This window comes from Lonchura striata, chromosome 1 (assembly GCF_050655825.1).
Source record: "Lonchura striata isolate lonStrDom1 chromosome 1, ASM5065582v1, whole genome shotgun sequence".
In the NCBI taxonomy this organism is placed as follows: Eukaryota; Metazoa; Chordata; class Aves; order Passeriformes; family Estrildidae; genus Lonchura; species Lonchura striata.
In genome coordinates, this window is record NC_140703.1 from 72,143,450 (window position 1) to 72,163,031 (window position 19,582).

A 19,582-nucleotide genomic window follows, 5' to 3' on the forward strand; every position below is an offset into this window, starting at 1 on the left:
TCCTGTTTATTGATTATATTTTAAAATTTTTTTGCTGGGGGCACTCCATTGCAATCCTGGCAGTGCTGAGAGTCATGAAGATCCTTGTCTTGGCACAAAGTGACCTCCCAGACATGCCATGTGCTGCTGTGCAGACTTGCAGACCTCCAAGTGAACTCCAAGGACACTCAGGTGGGCTGGGCATGTGGCAGTCAGAGCAGAAAACAAGGAGAAGACTGCTCAGAAATGCAGCACATGGACACAGAGGTAATAAAAAGTCCTCGCTATTCTGGGCAGGAGATCCCCAGTTAAACTCTGGATTATGTACTTCAAAGAATGTAGAAATAACAGCATTACATCAAGAAGAACCAATGTGAAATTTGCTCAACTAAACCAGAGACAGGGACAGAGCAGCTTTTGAGTATCCCCCAAATTTCCCCCCAAAAATCACACACTCCAGCACAAGCACCCTGGTTTTATGTTATCTGCAATCCTGATCTGGATTCAGTTTCCAGTTACTGCTTATGGCTTTATCATAAGAACCAATTTTATGCAATTATCAAATCTCTCTTTCTTCTCAGTCTTCTGCCATTCCTTTTTTTATCATTTAAATTGGGGCCATGACTCCAATCTTGCTTCAGAAATACAGCTAGTCTCATTATTTGCTTATCTGTCTTGTCTGAAACAACCAAGTGGTGTGGAGCACCAGGTTCTCTTCTCTAAGACATTGTAAAGACAGCAATCTGACTTTTTTCCTCCATCTCTTTTTTCCCCCCTCATTTTTTGGGAAGCAGAATTTTTAAGCAGTTTTGAAGCACTATGTATTTAAGGATTGATGTTAATTTACTGCTTCTTCACGGTCCTCCTGCTTGAAGAATGATGTTACTGCTAAACTGCAAACATCTCAAGACAAAGACACACCAAATTCTACCATAACCTTAATACAATTACCCCATTATGGAATTCTAAAAGAATTAGAAGAATTCATCACTAAATTTGTACAGAAAGCTATTATTAATTTGAGGTCAACAAACCAAGACTGGTTCACATAACATTTTATTCACAAGTAGAAAAAGTATTACAAAACAATTTATACAAGGTTTTAATTTACATTTGTTAAAGGAGTATTTAAAACAGCACTGTTAAGTCCCTAGACATGACATGTGAGCAGTCTAAATGCAGTGATAGTGGATGTTTTCTATTGGCATGTACAACATTGCTTGCCACAGGCAATATACAAAAGACCAATTTGGTTAAATTAAGGAAAAAAGTATATACAAAATATACACATACATCTAAAAAACACTCTCTTCATTTTTTCCTCCCAATTTGCTATCAAGCTTTCACTCATTAAAAAAAAATCTTTCTCTAGGGTTGCTGAATAAAAAAATTATACAAAGTTTAAATTCCAATGAGAAAACACACTGTGGCAGATGCTTGCAAAATTTTTGAACATTGCTTTTTCAATAACTGTTATTAGTGAAAAGTTAAATCTCTATATGTTCTGGAAATATTTTGCCATATACTGAAATGCACATTGGATTTTTTTTCTATTTACAAAGTATATACAGAGGAGCACACATCTCTTCATGCACATGTAGTGAAAAATAATGTTTTGTAACTTCTTAAATGTATGAAAGTATACAAAGAAATTATTCAAAACTACTCATATTTAAATATATATGTGAAAGTATTTATCTGAGTAATTGTACTGTATAACTGCTTATTATTCCATCAGTGACCAAAAGGTGGTATCTACTACTTAAAACACCAAACCCAACAACAGCAAAGAAATCACTTGGGTAGCTTGTTCAGTTTGGCTTGAATTTGGGAAGTGTTGTTCATGGCTTTTGCACAAATGAATTGTCTCACTGGTGAAGAGCTGGAGTGTCTCTCTGCCATGGCTGCCTGTTCTGTTTTTAGCTATCTTTGTGCAGGTCCAACCTTCTTCTGTGTGCTTCAAAGCAAAAGTCTTTTTCCATAATGGATTCTGAATATTGTCTCAACCTTTCCATTGCCACACAAACCATGTGTGGAAAGATGAGTAATATTTATTGCCAATTTGTTGGCATCTGCTTTGCTGATTGCTTTGCTTTAGTCAAGGCACATTGGGTACTTTAAGGAATAATTGCTAGAGTTCATCACAGACAAGTATGAGCCTGTTGAGTGTCATTAATCAGTGGAGGTTATTGTCATTATCCACAAAGCAAAAACTATTTTAGGGATGAAAATGCTGAAAAAAAATATTAAGGGGTGTGATAAAGCAAACCACTTCTTATGTTTTGTGTGGAAAATTTGAATTGACAGTAAGAATTACAGTAAGAAGAACAGAGGGTCTTGATTCAAGGTGACTCCTAAAAGACAAAATTAGTTCACCACAGAGCTTGACCCTTAAAAATAATGCATTAATAGAAAATCTTGGTAACAGTCTCACTGCATAAATACTTTCATGGCATACCTGCTATAGTCTGACATTTTGATTTGACAGTTGATTATAATTATTTCAACATTCAAAATTATAAGCTATAACAAGAAGTGCTTTATTCCAATACTGAGACTACTAATTAAATGTCCTTATCTATATGTCTGACCTTCATGAAACTAAATCTAATTTAAAGCTAATCTCCTGATACACTTAACAGAACAATGCCACCTCCCAAAAATGTAATAATTAGATGGAGGGGACTTCAACCACACATACTGTAACATGCTAATTCTCTAACTCCCCAAACTAGCTTATTGACTATAATGTAATACATAACAAAAGCTTCAGTTTATTAATAGGTGATCCTTTTATAAACATAAATGGATTTTTTTTTCATCCTTCAATAGCAAGAATACTATTTAAAATTAGAACCAGCAGAAAAAAAAAAAATCCTAATGCATGCACAAATCTGCAGGCAGAGTAACTGGCACCATGTTGTCCCACATCTTCTGACATCTATAGCCATATTTGAGACCTCCCCCCCTTAAACAAACTGAAATATTTTTACTTCTTACTGTATTTACATATACTATTAAGCTCACTCCATTAGATGTTTTGAGACTCTGAGGAATTAAAAATAAAGATTGAAAAGGTCATAAATCCACTTTCAGGGTCTTCACAGGATGCTTCTTGAAGTTTAACTTCACAGCTGTTACAGCTCAGACACAACTGCTCAGAAGGTGTGAGATGATGCCATTTTTTTTCCAGATGGATTGGAAACCATGGAACACTGAAGACCAGAGTATGTTTGATGAGAATCAGCAGGGGAGTGTAAGGCAAGCATTCAGCTTTACTGCTGAGAGAAACAGCTCCAGTCCCTAAAACAAAGAGAGAAAAGAGTGGTTACATAAATTTGTAAGAAACCTATATGCACTTCTGTATTTGACTAAACAATAAAAGAGTAGAGGTATACTTACTGCCTGCTGTAAAATTCACCTACACCTGAAGATTAAACGTGTATGAAAACCCACAGTAAAAAGCTTAGACTTGTGTGTACATATATAAAATATGCTATATTCTGATTTTATGTTATTCTTTCAAAATATAACAATAAAACATTGACCTATGCAAGACTGTAATACATCCTCAGGCAGTACAAAGACCATCCTTGCCTCAAAATATTTCAAAAAGACAGGAAAGATGAAGAGCAGATGGGAAAAAAAAACTATAGACTGTGATGAAATAATTGTTTTGGAGTTTTACAGTAAGCCAGTGTTTGTTCTCAAAATACATCTCAAGTAAGTCTAGTCTTGATCCTGTCCTGTGAACACTACTGAAATTTCTTTGCCAAAAATGCACACATAATGATGCACTGTAGAGCCTGAATGGGGAGAAATTGTACAAAATTATCAGTAGGGTCGGTCTATCATAGGAAAAAAAAAGAAGAAAAACTTAACCTTCCTGAAGACCTTGATTATTAAAATGTATACAGAAATCTCAGTAGTAATAGAGGACAGTAGACTACTATCAAAGCATACAGGATTTTGAGATGCTAGAAAAGCTGTCTCCATACACATAGGAATCAATAAGAAAATTTACAGTTCATATACCATAACAAGTATAGTGAAATAAAAGCTAATTTTTGTAGCCATATTTTGAAATCCTGTGGTTCTTTTGAGCTAAGAAAATTCTTAAATAATATTAATTGCATGCCTCTGAAGTTGATGCATGGTTTGGTGGGAAAACACCCACAAATTTATGATTTTTAAAATCTTGTTAATATGGAAATGCATTCTCTTAAAACTGCTGGGAACTAGCAGTGTTGAGATCTGAAGTTGTATCCATGTCACTGTCCTCTCCTACACACAGCTACAGAATACGACTGTCACCAAATGATATTGGGCACACACAAAAATAAAACTGTCAGTGCTGCTATCTGACACATGGGCAGGTAGTGCCCAGCATTGTTACAGACAAAACTTTACACTGTAAATAATACATTGAGAGAAACATGTGCCACCTGGATAAGGCTGATGTTATCACTGACACAGTAGATGTTCAGGGTGACAAGTTCCATTGAAGTCAATGGCAAAACTATTCTTGATTTAACAGTCAGATCCCTTCCCTTTCCCCCTCTTGACAATGTCACCTAAACAATTAAGGCCGGATTTACAAAGAAACTACTGCTCTTGCATACTTTTCAGAATATGTGTGGTTTTTACTAAATACTACTTTCTACTTCATATTTAGGAATAATACAAAAGTGTTAATGCAAATCAAATGGAAGCGGATCAAAGGAATGCAGTTTTACTTCTGCAGATGGCCCAAAATTTTAATAATTACAGATAGCATAATTTTCTTAATTAAGTTTGGTGCATTATTAATATTAGTGGCAACTTCTTGTGTTCCTGCCTCTGAGTTCATGCACAGGAGACTGTTTCTTTCAGCCACAACCTGCATAAGCCTGGAGTAACAACACCACTTGCCATCAGAACACAGGCCATAATTTGGGATCCTTTCACAGATTAGTTACTTGAGGCCCCGGATTACTTCCAAAAGTAGAAAATTCCATTTTAAAAATATGGAGCACAGCTAATATTCAAAAAGATATAATGATGAAGCAGCAGCAGTGTGACTTTTTGCAACAGCTCCATTGTTACATAGTTGAGACAATTGTTTATCACGTCTTTGCACTTTGACCTCAGACCTGTATTTTCTCTGAGCTTTTATAGATAAAGTTGCACTTTATAGACTAACTTATGTTTTATCTGATGACATGGGAATATAAATGGCATTATAAGGCATTTGAGATTCTCGTGTTTCTAGTACTACTGCAATGACTCTACAGAAAGGCTTTGTAAATATTTTTAGATGAACATTGTATGTCTTTTATGCTTTATTTGCAATAAGCAAAGCCAATTCCTCAGTTCTCATTCATAAACAAAGGCTAGCCTCACACGATGATTTGGTCACAAGACTATTGAACTGAATTTTTCTTTTGAAATTTAATGAAAAAAATTATCCTTGATAAAAGCTGACTGATGTACAGATTTACTCCTGTGTTCTGAATAATATTTCAACACCACAGTTTACGTAATTACACCTTTCAAATGTAGTTAATGGTTTAAAAACGTGAAACTGCTGGATCTCTTGTAGAGGTTTAATTTATTTCAGCAATAGCTAGGTGTAACCTATGGAGAAATATAACCCTAGAACTTCTTGCAATTTTATATTTATCTAGCTCTACATGCCTGGAGCACTTATTCTCATTCCTTTGTAGTTATGTTTTTTACCTCTTTGTCAGTCCGTAGAGTCATTTGTTGTTCCATTACACTTTGTCTTTGGCTGGCCCTCAGCAGTCACCGAGTTCTGAAGTGATGAAACTTCTGTGCATGTTCTGTGTTCGGAGATTTCAAAGGACTTTGCAACATTTCCATCAAGAGACTTAGCTGAAATAAGTACTTCACTTGGTTCCTGGTTATTATCCAATTCAACAGCGGCTGCATTTTCAGTCTCAGGGCTGCAGGATTTTGTAGATCCTTCAGCCAGTTCTGAATATGATTCACAGATAGAAATGCTGTCACAACAAGCTGAGTTTTGCATAAGAGGCCAAGCATCTGGAATGTCTCCACAAGTAGAGTGTGAAAGAGAACCAAGGAAAGCAGGAATCATTTCTCCAACAGAATCAGAAGCTCTGCAGAAGGATTAAAAGGCACATGGTTTACAGAGCATTCCAGAAAATATTATCAGAATTTTAATTACTGATCATTTGTAATTATAGGTATTTCAAGAAGGTTTAATAGAGTTACATTAATACTCTAGAGACATCCTGTACAAACTAATTCTATTGAGAAGGAATACAGTTTGTTCCTTGTCTGGAAATGACAAAAGGCCTGGTGAACACTACTTTGGACAGTGAATCCAGGATTCCACAGAACATGAACTACAGTTGGGGTTGTTTAGGGTCAGAAATATAACAAAAATATTATAGTAGTATTCAGATATAAACACTGTCACAAAGAAGAAGGATTTTTTTTTTTCTCACTGCATTGATAGGGGAGTATTAAGACAAGATGTAACAGGCTTGAAGTGCAGCAACAAAGGTGGTTGGGCAGTCTAGCATCTTCAACACCAGGGGAGGGGTTTGGTTTTTCTTCTCCCCCAAACTGTAGATAGACAAAAAACTAATGGAAGTAAAAGTAAAATGGCTTCAGACTGGAAGAATGGAATGGGCAACAAGGCTTCTTGAAACTTCATGTTTGCTTTAAACCTGTTAAGGCATTCACTTTAGATTTTTCAGTTTGTTATGTCTAGCCTTCAAAATGTGAAATAAGGACATAATGTTAAAGTAGAGTAAGAATTATTTTTATTTTATGGAAAATGGAAGAAAGTAGAAGTGGAAACTCAGTATTATCTACCTCAAGTTTATTTAAAGTGCATCATAATAGTGACATGTGCCAAACGCTGTTGAAAGTCCAGTAGTGTTTTTCACTATATATACACCAAAATAAGTATTAACAAAACCAGGAAGTTACACCAATATGTTTTACTTCCAAAAATCTTCTACAGATTTTTAAAAATGCAAAGGCTATATTAAGTCTGATATGCAGTGTGACAAAACTTGTCCCATATCAACATGCCTAGAACAATTTTTAAGAAGCCTTACTCATTTCCAAAACATGATGCTTTAATAGCTTTGATATACACACAAAGAATTTGCAGAGATGAGGCCAAAAGTCAGGACATTGCACCACAATTGAAGGAAATACATTATTCTGGTAAAGGAAATTGGCACAAGCTCCATTTCTACTGGAAGGAACCACAGGATCTTTGATGTCCACATAGCATGGATATTACAGTTATTTTTAAAGCCTTAACCAAAAGATTCCTCAAAAAGTACACAACTCTCAATTTGTCAGCCTCAGTGGTATACAAGGATGACTCAAGCTTGTTGGTATTTAAACAAGTTGTTATAGAAGATTTAGATATTTGTACTTAGGTCGCTAAGTCACCTTGCACAAACAATACTTATGAAGAAGCTGCCTCTACATTTTTAGTAACATGTGGCCATAAGAACAAAACAGCTGAAGACCAGTTTAAACCTTATATGGAAAATCATTCTAGCTAAAAGAAATAAATACATCCTGTATTAAAATCTGTAACCGGGAAACTCTGAAGGACACCATAAATTTTATATATTTAGCTCGTGGCCCTGCTGTAAAAATAACTACTACTATACTTATACTCAGCTGACTGGGAGAAAATAAAAGTTAAAACCTGCTAGAAATTCAGAAATAACAGATATTTCAAATCTTGCCATCCTAAAGTGTTTCTTAAAAAAAAATCTTCATGCCACTTGTGAGCTGCACTTCAATCCCCCCAGATTCATGGGTTTATGCAGCAACTTGCTAACCATTAGCAGAAGAGGGGGTGGCCAAAGCCTATAAGGTACCACAGAGTAGAAGGAACATTATCTGCTTGTGAGAGAAGCCACTTCTTCAGAGAAACCCATGGATCAAATCAGTATTTACTAAGTAATACTTAATTTTTTCACCATAAACCTATTCTTGCACAATCTATTCTTACACTGTCATCTTGGGATGATATGGGTACAGCTCATCAAAATCCCTCATTCCACTTCAAGCAGCTGTTATGTCTGTATAAATATTAATTTGACTGCATAAAAAATACTTCATGTTTAATACACATTTGCAAATCTAAGTTACCTTTCATTGAGCGTGGTCTGTGAGTGGAAAGCACAACTGTGACTGCTGTGCTCCATGCTACAGGTTTCATCACAGCACAGTGAGGGAATCAAGTGAACTGGTCCTAAGGAATGAAAATTAATTTTAGTAGTGTTTAAACTATCAAAGCTCTGTATAAACTTAGTCTCTGATTTTTTCAAATTTGAGTATTATTTTGCTAGTTACATTATAATACATGGATTGAGGAAATGTTTTTACAGCAAGAGATTTCTTGCTGTAAAAACATTTTTAAAAAATCTTTATTCTTTTAAAATTGAAATTTTTATAAAAGCCAGGTCTTTCCTCTAGTAGTGACATAGAAGCCAGTCATGAGTACCTATTTTTAAAATTAATTTTCTTCTCAGTTGAATACACATAAGTGGAAGCATTCTGAGTAAAGCTATCAGGATGATATTTAAGCCAGTGCTTTTGTGTTAAACTTTGTGTTTCTTAATTATTATTATTATTATTTCTTATTGCCTTATTATTGTTTCTTAATGTCGTAACTGCATTTTTTATGACATGACTTCAAAAAAATGACAATTATTTAATTATCCAGGTTGTTAATGTCCTTTAGCATTCATATCACATTCTTAGATACTCTCTGGTAAATCCTTCACACTAATTTAAGTCTCAAAGCCATATGCAGTGCTATTTTTATCAGAAATAAATGAGATAGACATTTTAATTTTTTTTTCAAGTGAAGTTACTAAAATGAATACAGGAAGAAACAAAAAGCCCCAATAGCTACTTAAAAATCCTTTCTGCTTATTAAGAAATTAACCTAGGACAAAGGATAGTTTGACAGTGTTAGCTCTGGAGTTGAATTGTCACAACTCAAGTGTTAGATAAAATAAAGTCACCTTTCAGTAGACATAACATACCACATGTCTGTGATGCACTTCTTTGGCACTGGCAACATGTTCTGTGGTCATATTCACTTAGCCGTGGTCTATCAAAACATGATAATTCAGAGCCGTTGTAGTGAATGTCTTGTGATCTCAGAGACCCTGGGAATAAAGTGAATAGAAATCTATGTCAGTAAGTGTTACCCTCTTTCCTCCTCAGAGCTCTCTATCTTTACAAAATGTGTAATTTTCATGCTATAAAGTATGTCCATACATTTTCCAGTTGAAAGATCCATAGTGACCGTGTGGCTTCCAATAATGTAAACAATGGCTTTTGCAACAAAGCCTAGAACAGCTGGTTTAACTACAGCCTCTTCTAGGAAGACATCTGCTCTCATTTTGATGATTTGAGAGTATATCTTATTCACTGTTACATTTTTGCAGTGGTTAATGATTCTCCATGATTCCCATCTGAAATTTTCCAGAGTCAGCTTTCAGCCACTGGGATTTTGTTTATATTATCTCAAAGAGCTTTATATTAACAGCAGACTACCTTTAATCTCTATAACTGTAGGCCAAGAGAAACAAATTACTGCACTTCACTAAATGAAGTCTGAATTCAGTGTAATTCGTGTCAGAATTTCTCAAAACTCATGTCTAAAGCAAATTCTAGGTTAGGAACAATTCTTACAATGCCTCTGTAAATTTCCGCTTGTGCTGAGAGCAGCAGTAAGGTCAATTCATCCTAGAGAGTGTTCTTGTTTGGCATCCAGGGTTCATTAGATGCTATAAACACATTTTAATAAAAGTTTTATAATGGGAATTAAGAGTGCTTTTCACTTTCTTCTTTCTTAATTTAAATTAAGAGGCAGAAAAATGTTTACTATAAACAAATTACATTGATGAGCTGTTAAGGATTTAAAATAAATTTACAAATCTGTCTCAGGCATTTAATTCATCTTGAATATGCCCATAAAACCAAAACTGTTAAGGACAAATCTCTCATCTACACTGGTCATTATCTGGCCATTCATTATCTGGATGACCTAATCTGTATTTCACAATAGCATTTGATGCACTGAAATACCAAACTGGTATTTCCACATTGACATTGCAACTCTTTAATGTCCCATCATGAATAGTCCAAATGTATCTGTGCAGCATCTAGCAGAGTATGACATGGGATTGATGCAATTGGAGTATTTCTGGGCATTTACACAGCATTTTCTCAATAGCAGCTGAAATTCCCACACTGAGCTGACAAACGTGGATGGAGTCCTGGACTCTGCTACATTGACCATCTCAATGCTCAACTTGCTTAAAAGATGTAGACATTTAATTTCCTTACCTACAGAGAGATCTGCCAAACTAATACCACTCTATAAATATCACCAAGAAACAGGAAAAATTTGAAACTCACAGCTTGGTTTCTTCTCCATGAACTGCCTCTTGCAATAGATAACACAAAGGATGAGAAGAGCCAAGAGCACTGTTGCAAGTGCACTGCAGATAACAGCTGCCAGAGCAGTGTCTCGAGGGCTGGAAGCAGTTGAAGGGATCTTCACAAGATTCACCTTGGTAGTACCTGAAATATAATTAAATAATAGTTAAGGCAGACTGCAGACATTTCCAGAAAATAATCATGTAAATGAAAGTCTGGGAAAAAGAGGTGTGTGGCACAGGAAAAAAAAAAGAGAATGTTTTTTTAAAATAGGAAAATGTCTTTATTTGTGCAACATTAGTTGCATATATAGATAGATATGATCATCGGCACCTTCAGTATGAAAAGGAATCTTAGAAAAGATATATTGCAAAATGTGCCATAATGAGCGAAGATGCACACAAACACATTTAAACTGTCCATGAGAATGGAATCAGATCCTCACCATGGAAACAAAGACATTTGAATGTTTAATGCCACATGAATTTAATATGGAGAACATTTCCTAGTGCAGAGTTGAGAGGGTGATCCACTAGAGGGAGGCACAAATACATGAACTTCCCTTAATAAGGAAATTTTTGGGCACTGAGACACCCACAGAAGTTCAAATGCTGTCAAAATTATCATCCTGCTTTGTTGCATATGTCATGATATCATGGTCACTTCCAAGATCAAACCCAGAATTTCAACTCTGCAAACTTTTTCTTCAGTGATTTTTTTTTTTTTAATACTAGATAATATCTCTAGTCAACATTAAACAGATCAACTTTATACCCAAATTAGTGAAGACTTAAGCAATGTTTCCAGCTACAAATGTTTTTATCTTTAAGTGGAAAGTGAAAAATAATTTTAAAGGATGAAAATTTTAACTACAACTGTTGAAACTGTCTTAAATTATGTATTTTAAAATTAAATTATTTTTTAAGCAACCTATGAATTTTGACAGCCCATCTATTTCAATCAATTGTGAAGTCTTCCTAAATTCAATAAGAAAAAATGAATAAAACATAGAGTACCTCTATGACAGCAAAATTTTAAGAAACCACAAACCATATTTTACTAACTTTCAAAAATAAATTACTGTGCCTATTTATCCCAGAAGATATTTGGTTAAAACCTAAAGACTATAATAACCTAAGAAATGGTCCATGCAGTCGTAAGTCTAAATTTTGAGATAAATGTCTGCCAGAGTATGTTAAAACCTCTAATCAAATTGTACATAAATACAATTGTGCAATATCATTACTGCAATTTCATAATGTCAGGAGAGAACCTCCTAGCCTAGCTAGTGGAATTGTATTACTCAGGAATAATTTTCTGGAATAGCTGTGGTATTTCCTCTACACACATCAAACATAGGCACCAAAGAGGTTGTGATACCATATTGCTTTGTTATAATACCTATAGGGATTGAAAAAACCGAGGAATTTTGAAAAATTTACTTAATTCTAAGACTTTAGACCACTTAACACCAAAGAAAACACTCTATTCTATGAAATAAAGAATCCAGAAAATTAAAGAAATAATGCACCAAATGTATTAAATAAAAACAGTTTTTGTAGCTTATAGTATCATGTAGTTGCTAGTAAATAGGGTAATATAAAAAGGTGGAGAGATCAGATCATGGCCATTATACAGAAGAAAGAAAGTTTCATTGTTCATTTCCTGATTTCAGCATGAAGAGAAATAAGTGTTGCTGCATTTACATTTGCTTAAATTTTTCCATTTACATTCAATTTGTACTATTATGTTCCACTGTCACATCAAAATCTGAAGAGCAAATTCATAGCAGATCTTTTTTACATGCTTTCAACTTGCCAAATTGTAGAGTGGAGCAACTGGAGAAAGTACAACAGAGAAGCCACAAAAATGACTGAGGAACTGGAGATTCTCTCTCCTGTGATCAAAGTTTGAGAGAGCTGGGATGCCTCAAGCTCAAGAAGGGTCAGGGGAACCTCATCAGTTTGTAGAAATCCTTGGAGGGAATGTGCAGAGAGGACAGAGCCATGCTAGTTTCTCAGTCATAGCTAAGTTCTATGGCCTCTTTTCCAAATGTCCAATGTTACTTTTAAAGAAAATGCAATAAGTGTCATAATTATTTTGTCATAACTTGAATGCTCTTGGCAGGAGCACCTCAATCTCCCACAGAAAAAAAAAAACTTTTCATTCAGTGTCTAGGATATTGCAGCTGTAATTTTAAGTTTATAGTTTTAGCAGACTGAAGAAATTTCTGCATGAAGTTCCAGGATATCTGTGAGAAGCAGCAAATATATATAAAATCCTTTCTATATAGCAAGGTGTGCTGGTTTTAGTGTGAAGATCCGACTGTGCTTTGGTATCAGGTTTTCAATTTTAGTTAACTGCCTGATCTAGTCTTTAGAAGATTAAAGATAGACTGGACAAGCATTTAAAAAACAGACAATAAAAAAACTGATCTGAACATCTTCAAATATTTTTATATCATTACATCTATTTTTATTAATGTACTTAAGAGCACTAAATAGTTCTTCACAATTTGCAGAAAAAAAGAATTATCAATTTTGAAGGGAAAAAAGAAAAAGCACAGGAGATGAAGCTTCTATATTTTTGTCTCTATTCATTTGCTTAAAAATACATCTATTTTCAAGTATGGTTACATATTATGTATTCTAGGAAAATATAAATTATGTATTTCTTTAATGTCCATCAGCAATATTCAAACTGGAAATACAGTGATTTCATTTTAAATAGGGATGGCAAAACTTAAATTTTTTTTAGCCACCTAGCTATTTAAGATTTATTTTGTTGATTTTTTTTTTTTTTTCACTTGAGAAAGCAATTTTCTATTCCTGAGAATGCCTACCACTCATCTTCACCTTCAAAGAACTTCTTGGAATAGCTACGCTGAGCAGTCCATTGTAGTCTAGCTCTAATTATAATGATAGAGATCTTCCCTGCAGAGACCAACATTTCAGAAGCGGATTGCTATTGTAGAAGTGGCCCATTGGGCATTGCTGAACTCTGCTTTCAGTGTTACTCAGACATGTATTCATTTTCATAAACTCTTTTCACAGAATTAATGGTCCCACTTCAGTAAAGCAAGGAGTTGCATTTTAAATTTAAACTTGTACTTACATCTATTAGATGATTACATGATTAAATTTAAATATGCAATTAAACACTTTGTGAACTGGATGGGATACATTCAGAAAGGAGGGAGGAGGTGTACACTGTTTTCTGATTGTGGAAAGCATGTGCATATTATCCATATTTTATCCAAGAAATTGATTTTCTTTTTTAAGACTTAGTTCTAACATATTCTGAAAATGTGCTAATGTTGAAGAATTACCCAAAGTGTCTCCTGCATAATTTTGAGCAGTAAACCTAAATACACATTCTTTCCTTAATTTACCAATATTACATTATAATGGCAGTATATGCAGAGGTGTGGTCCTTAAAAGCAAGTAAAGTTTCTGTGAATCCAAGTCAGTTCAACAGCAGTAACTCTAATATGGAACACATGAATCCCAGCTGTATCACTAAAATTTCTGCCAATAAACAGAATAAACAGAATAACTGAATTTTCTGCCTCTTATACCAAACAACAAGAGACAGGGCAAAATGTAAAAATACTTTCTTTGCCACTGATTTTATGTTTATTTTCTCCAACTTTTTCTTTTTCAGAACCATGATTAATTACAGTCGCTACTGGAATCAGCAAACCTAAAAGAAAGCTTTTTTTGGTACAACCATGTGAAAACAGAACTTGCAACACTGTATGTTTCTTCCATGGATACAGGAAACATATACTAACTAGTAAAGTTGAGGAGAATAAAATGTAGAATATTATGTTTGGGTTTCTTTCTTAACATGTCAAGTCAATGCTAACAAGAAGAGAGTTTACTCAAAATAACAAAGCTAATCCAAACGGCACTTAAAAGCAGTAACATGGTAGCATTGTACAGAGTACCATCTGTTATTATCAGGATAGGAAGTAAGATGCAAAGGTTAAAATTTTTTATTCCTGGAATATGGGTATTCCTGGTCAAAGGGGGGAAAGAATATTTGCCTATTACAAAAACTGCTTTCCCATGACCTTTGCGTTGAATGGCCCAACTCAGTGGTATCAACCTTAATTTGACAAGAATTAAGGGCTCAGACATACCCTCAAGTTATGTAATTTTACAAGCTGCTGCCTGTCAGCTGCACTGCAGTGGCTATCTGTGTGTGTGCCCTTGATCCGTGGAAAAGGCAAGCCAATGTAAGGCCATGTGGCTCACTTTGAAATTCCTTCATAAAGGAAAAAAAAAAAAAAAAAAAAAAGTGAAGATGTTTATATTCATGTAAAAGTTAGAAGGTGGTATGTTTACCTAGCCCCAAATAAGCAAAAGGATGTATTCTATATCCTTATATATTATATAGACAATTCAGATACTATATGTACAAGATCTGTATATATAGATTAAATATGTATGTTTTATATACTATTGAACATCAACATAAATGGAAAGCAAGTTTCTCTGTATATATCTTTGAGTCTTTACAGAGCAGCAGATTGGCTCCCTTCTCCTGATCTTTCAAGTAGGAGGTAAGAAACTTTATTAAACATTACTGTTGGAGACTGTGGTAAACACTGGGGATGAAGTCTCCCAACATCTGTAAAAAGACAGCCTCTTGCATGCACAGCCTACACCCAAAAGTTCATCATGTCAAACCACATTTTTCAAATGTGCTCCAAGTGCTGACTATAATTTTTTTCTTTTAGTTTGTTTTATTTTGCTGGTTTTGTTATTTTTTTAATAAATGTACCAAAAAGCCCTAAGGGAGAAAATGACTATTCAAGTATTTATCCATTGTTTGGAAATTCTGAGAAATATGCTTATAAATTAAAATCTTTGAAATTTGATTTATTCATTTCCAAGACCATTTCTCTTGCACTGTGTATTTTCATGAACTCCAGCTGCTGACAGCCTTTTATGTTTAAAATAGTAGAACAATTGCACTGTGTATGTGAATTTAAAATATATGTGAACTCCACAGTACTGGATACACACCATAATGTCTATAAGGCATAGTCAACCTCTGCTATACATTTTTCTTTTAGCAATTCAGAGATGTGAAATCTTGGTATTACCATGGTGATCTAAATCAAGCCACTGTATAGGCACAAAAGTAACATTGTTTAATACACAAAACTTCCAACTTCAAGAATTGTCTAGCCATGTGAATATAAAAACCCATGAGAGTAACAGCCCAGACCACTGCTACCCTCAAATAACCTGAAAACACCCGAGTAAGCAGAAAAATACTCAGAGGAAGTGCGATGAAATCCTGACACCACTGAACTACACATTCTACCTCCCAACATAACTGGTTATTAATAAGAAAAGACAGATCTCTCCTCCATAACCTGGAAACACCCAAGTCTGTCTTCCTGTTAATGACTGTGGTGGTATCAACAATTTCCTTTCTGACTTTTGCTTCTAGAAGTCAACTTTACATCACTGACAGTTGAGGGTGGGCAACACCTATTTTCTTGAAAATGTAACTTCTTTTTTAGGTGCTTTCATATGTTAAAACAATGTCCCATAAAGCTTATGTCAGAATATATCAGATTGCTAGATACAGCAGAAAATCTGTTTTCTTACATCACCTCTAACTTGTACTTTTAACCACATTCTTTGCAATATATGTTCTGTGAAACAGAATACGCTATTTTAGGCTATTCTCTTGTTCAAATCCAACTCTAAAATGTATCCATCCCACACAGGCTATGAAAGCTGTTTCATCTTTTCAACAGAAAATGAAAGCATGAAGTATCTTTTTGTATTTTTGTACTTTGTATTCTGTATATGCAGTCCTATTTAATCTTTAGACTATCCAGTTAGAAAACAAAAACATCCCTGTGCAGAATTTGAGTCAGTTTAGTCTGTTTATGACAGCTTCTGCTCTATTCAGTCTCTGTACACACTCTGTTGCTCTCAGTCCCAAAACACTTAGACAGGACACTGCCCACATAAGCAGAGGTGGAGTTTGCATAGCTGAAAAGCAAACCATGTTCATGGGAGCAACTACTGCCATCACCCATTTGCTAAGGGAGGAGAGGGGGGCCATGAACCCTTCAGAATCTCCCTGTATATTCACAGTTAAATGACAATGGCACCCATGTAAACAGAAGAGTAAGCATGTCTGAAGGGTGTCTCTTTAGCCAACAGAGAATAACCCACTTTCATTAATCAAAAGTGTGATTGAAGATTGTGAATCCCATGCATACAGGTTACAGATCTGTTACAAAAGGTTCAAACAAGCTCTTAAAGCTGCTGTGTGATGAGGTTGGATTGGTGCATAGATGGTTTTCAGTAGATTGAAATACTATTGTGGAAAGCTCTGTCCTGTGACCACGACTGAGGGCTGGTAGAGCAGCTAAGCCTGCCCCTGGGCAGGGAACATACATGCTCTTCTATATACATCTATGTAGTTATTTGTAGGAATCCCAGTAAAGCAAAAAATTACATGTAAATCAGTCATAAAAGAGCCTTTGTCCCCCTCTGATTCAACCAGAAGTAATTTCTAACACTTTACTTTCTATCCCAAATATTTCCCTCCTTGTCCTGGCTCAGCTGTGGTAACACAGGGAGTAAAGCAAAAGATTTCATCATGATTGCAAGCCTGTGCCCTAAGTTTGTTGACACAAATTTACATAAGCATCACTATGCAATATATATTGCACATGTCTATGCAATACATTTTCAAGAACTATGGCTTTTGTCCTTGCTTTAAAAATGCTTTGTAAAGGTAACAGTACTCAAGCTACGTCACTTCTGTTTGCAAAATAGCAGAGTATACTGTGATACAATTAATTCATAAAGTTTCTAAAGCTTTAGAAAATAGTGATTTTATATTCAAAAACAAATATATGAATAAGTGATACATTAAGAAAAATATTGAATTGAATATGAAATTCGGTGCCGGAATAATTTCTGTATTTTGGTCAAAAAGCAGCTTCTTGAATTGGCCAAATAACTTATCTTGTCCAGAGAGCTAGATGTTTCAGCAGCTACCAGAAAATTCAATAAAGTTTTAGTACCTTTCCATTGTTGCCTCCTGACCTAAAATTAAAATCTGAAATAACTGGGAAAGGAAAATGGAATCTTGACAGTTAGAAACATCTTCACTCTTCAAACTCTGTAATGTACTAATATTTTTTGTTACTAAATATGAAAAATATAAATGCTAAGGAAATTCTTCTAAGTATTAGAAATCCCATGCAGAAAGAGCCTAGTTATTAGATGTGATCAACAAAAAATCAGTACTCAAAAGATCTGGAGAGACATATGTGTGTGCAAGCATGTTCAACACTGGACTATTTATTACATTAAAATTTAAAAAGGTTATTTAAAAATTGAGAGAATATATGAGAAATAAAATACAGAAGACTCACAACTTTCAGATTGCAGATAATTCAGGGTAATCTAAAAATCAATACACATAAAATATTGATGCCATTGTATTTTGGTATCCATTTTGAAAAGTGACAAAGGGACAAGGCCTAAGTATGCAAAAATTAAGCTGTAAAATCTGTTATTTTAAAATCCAAATCTATATGGGAAGCTAAAGGCCTCCCTATATAGTGTGAAGAAAAGGTTAAATACAGAAGAGAATCTGAAATATCTGTCATATGAGTAACATAGTTCCTTATGTCATCATGCTCAGCCTATAGATACAGAAACCTAGAGAAGGATAATGTACTTTGCTCTTCCCATAAATTACTCAGAGGCAGAGAGGAGCCTCCACTTCTCTTAAAACTCTATGGGGAAAAAGAATCTATGATCTTATTTTAAAATTAAATTAAGAGACAAATCAGAAGCATGGCTTTATAATGCCTTTCAGATGCAACTCTTGAAAGAGGAGGTAATGGAGTTTCTGCCTTCTGAGAAAGCTTAAGAGCTCTTTGCCAAAATGTATGAAATGAAGACCCTCCTACCACCTTCATGGAGATTGTTTTAGCCACTAGGCTAGAAGCTGAGCTAGGTAAAATCTTATTTCTTCTCTCCAGTTGAATTTGCCCAGCTGTAAAGCTTTGTCAGAAGGAGTAAGGGCCCCTCTTTGCACAGCCAACAGTCACGTGATATGTAGACTGGAACAAAATTAAATAAACTAGACTTAGGCTTGCTCAGCATGTATATTTTTCCTGTTTACAATTAGGTTTAAATATCACTAAGTTACCTTAAATTCTCCACACAAGGCACATGTTGGGGAGAGAGATAAGTGCACTAGGGAAAACAAAAAGTATGTTTATGTAATTAAGACAGTTTCATAATACTCTGCTGAGCTACAATTCTGAATTAAGGTTAAGAGTTGCATAACCAATGCTACTAGTATTTTTAAAGTTTTTAACTTTGCAATCCCAAGATCTTTTAAACCCACTTTTTTTAGGGGCTAAGTAACACAAAATACATGGAATTAAATATAAATTTTCAGAATTCTGTAACATAGAGATTAACACCTTTAGAAGTTGGCCATGCATCCCCAGCTTGTTGTATTACTGCAAAAATCATAAATGGTGTCATTTACTGCAAAGAAATTACCTACAGTGCATCACTGCGCATGCCCATGCAAACTGTATTACAAATGAAAAAGCTGTAGCTTTCACATCAGAAATAACAATAGCTTATGAAAAGCAGTTATTAATTGACCACTTAAAGCTGTGGGGATAAAGTCAAGTTATACAGAACAAAAAGCTGCTATGTACCAGATCCTTGCTTTCTTACATTACTTAATCTGAAACATAACATCTTTCCTCTTTAACAGAAGTCAGTAGGAAGTAGCCATAGAATACAGAAGACATTCTAAAAGGTTATCTTTGAAAAGTCAAGCTCTGCAAGTGAGATTCATCTGACCAAAGCAAAGATCTGCTTTGCAGGGAATCACCTGAATTTTCTCTACAGGGGATGGGGATGGCTGGAGGAGTGTGTGGGTACGAGAAAGGCTCTTTTAGGGTGTAATTAGTCTGATTTGTTTTAAACACCACCTTTGATCTCTACATTGAGTATAGAGTGAACTTCAGATCATCATCTCACAGATGTCGTCATTGCACATACTCACAGTCAAGAATGTGGCATCCTAGTCTAGTTTTGTCAAGAATCAGTGAAGGGTTTTGAGGGCC

At 34.8% G+C, this 19,582-nt stretch overlaps 1 protein-coding gene across 3 annotated transcripts in view; it reads right to left on the reverse strand.

Moving 5' to 3' along the window:
* Positions 1-1,017: 1,017 nt before the first annotated feature.
* Positions 1,018-19,582, reverse strand: part of TNFRSF19 (TNF receptor superfamily member 19) — a 55,362-nt gene continuing 36,797 nt past the window's right edge. For all 3 annotated transcript variants that reach the window (XM_021530631.4, XM_077781460.2, XM_021530632.4), the window contains exons 6-10: positions 10,417-10,581; positions 9,033-9,158; positions 8,131-8,233; positions 5,698-6,098; positions 1,018-3,282 (exon numbers count right to left, since the gene is read on the reverse strand). In XM_021530631.4, the coding sequence (XP_021386306.2) occupies positions 5,705-6,098; positions 8,131-8,233; positions 9,033-9,158; positions 10,417-10,581 (788 nt within the window). In that variant the 3' untranslated portion in view covers positions 1,018-3,282; positions 5,698-5,704. The remainder of the gene's footprint in view (positions 3,283-5,697; positions 6,099-8,130; positions 8,234-9,032; positions 9,159-10,416; positions 10,582-19,582) is intronic.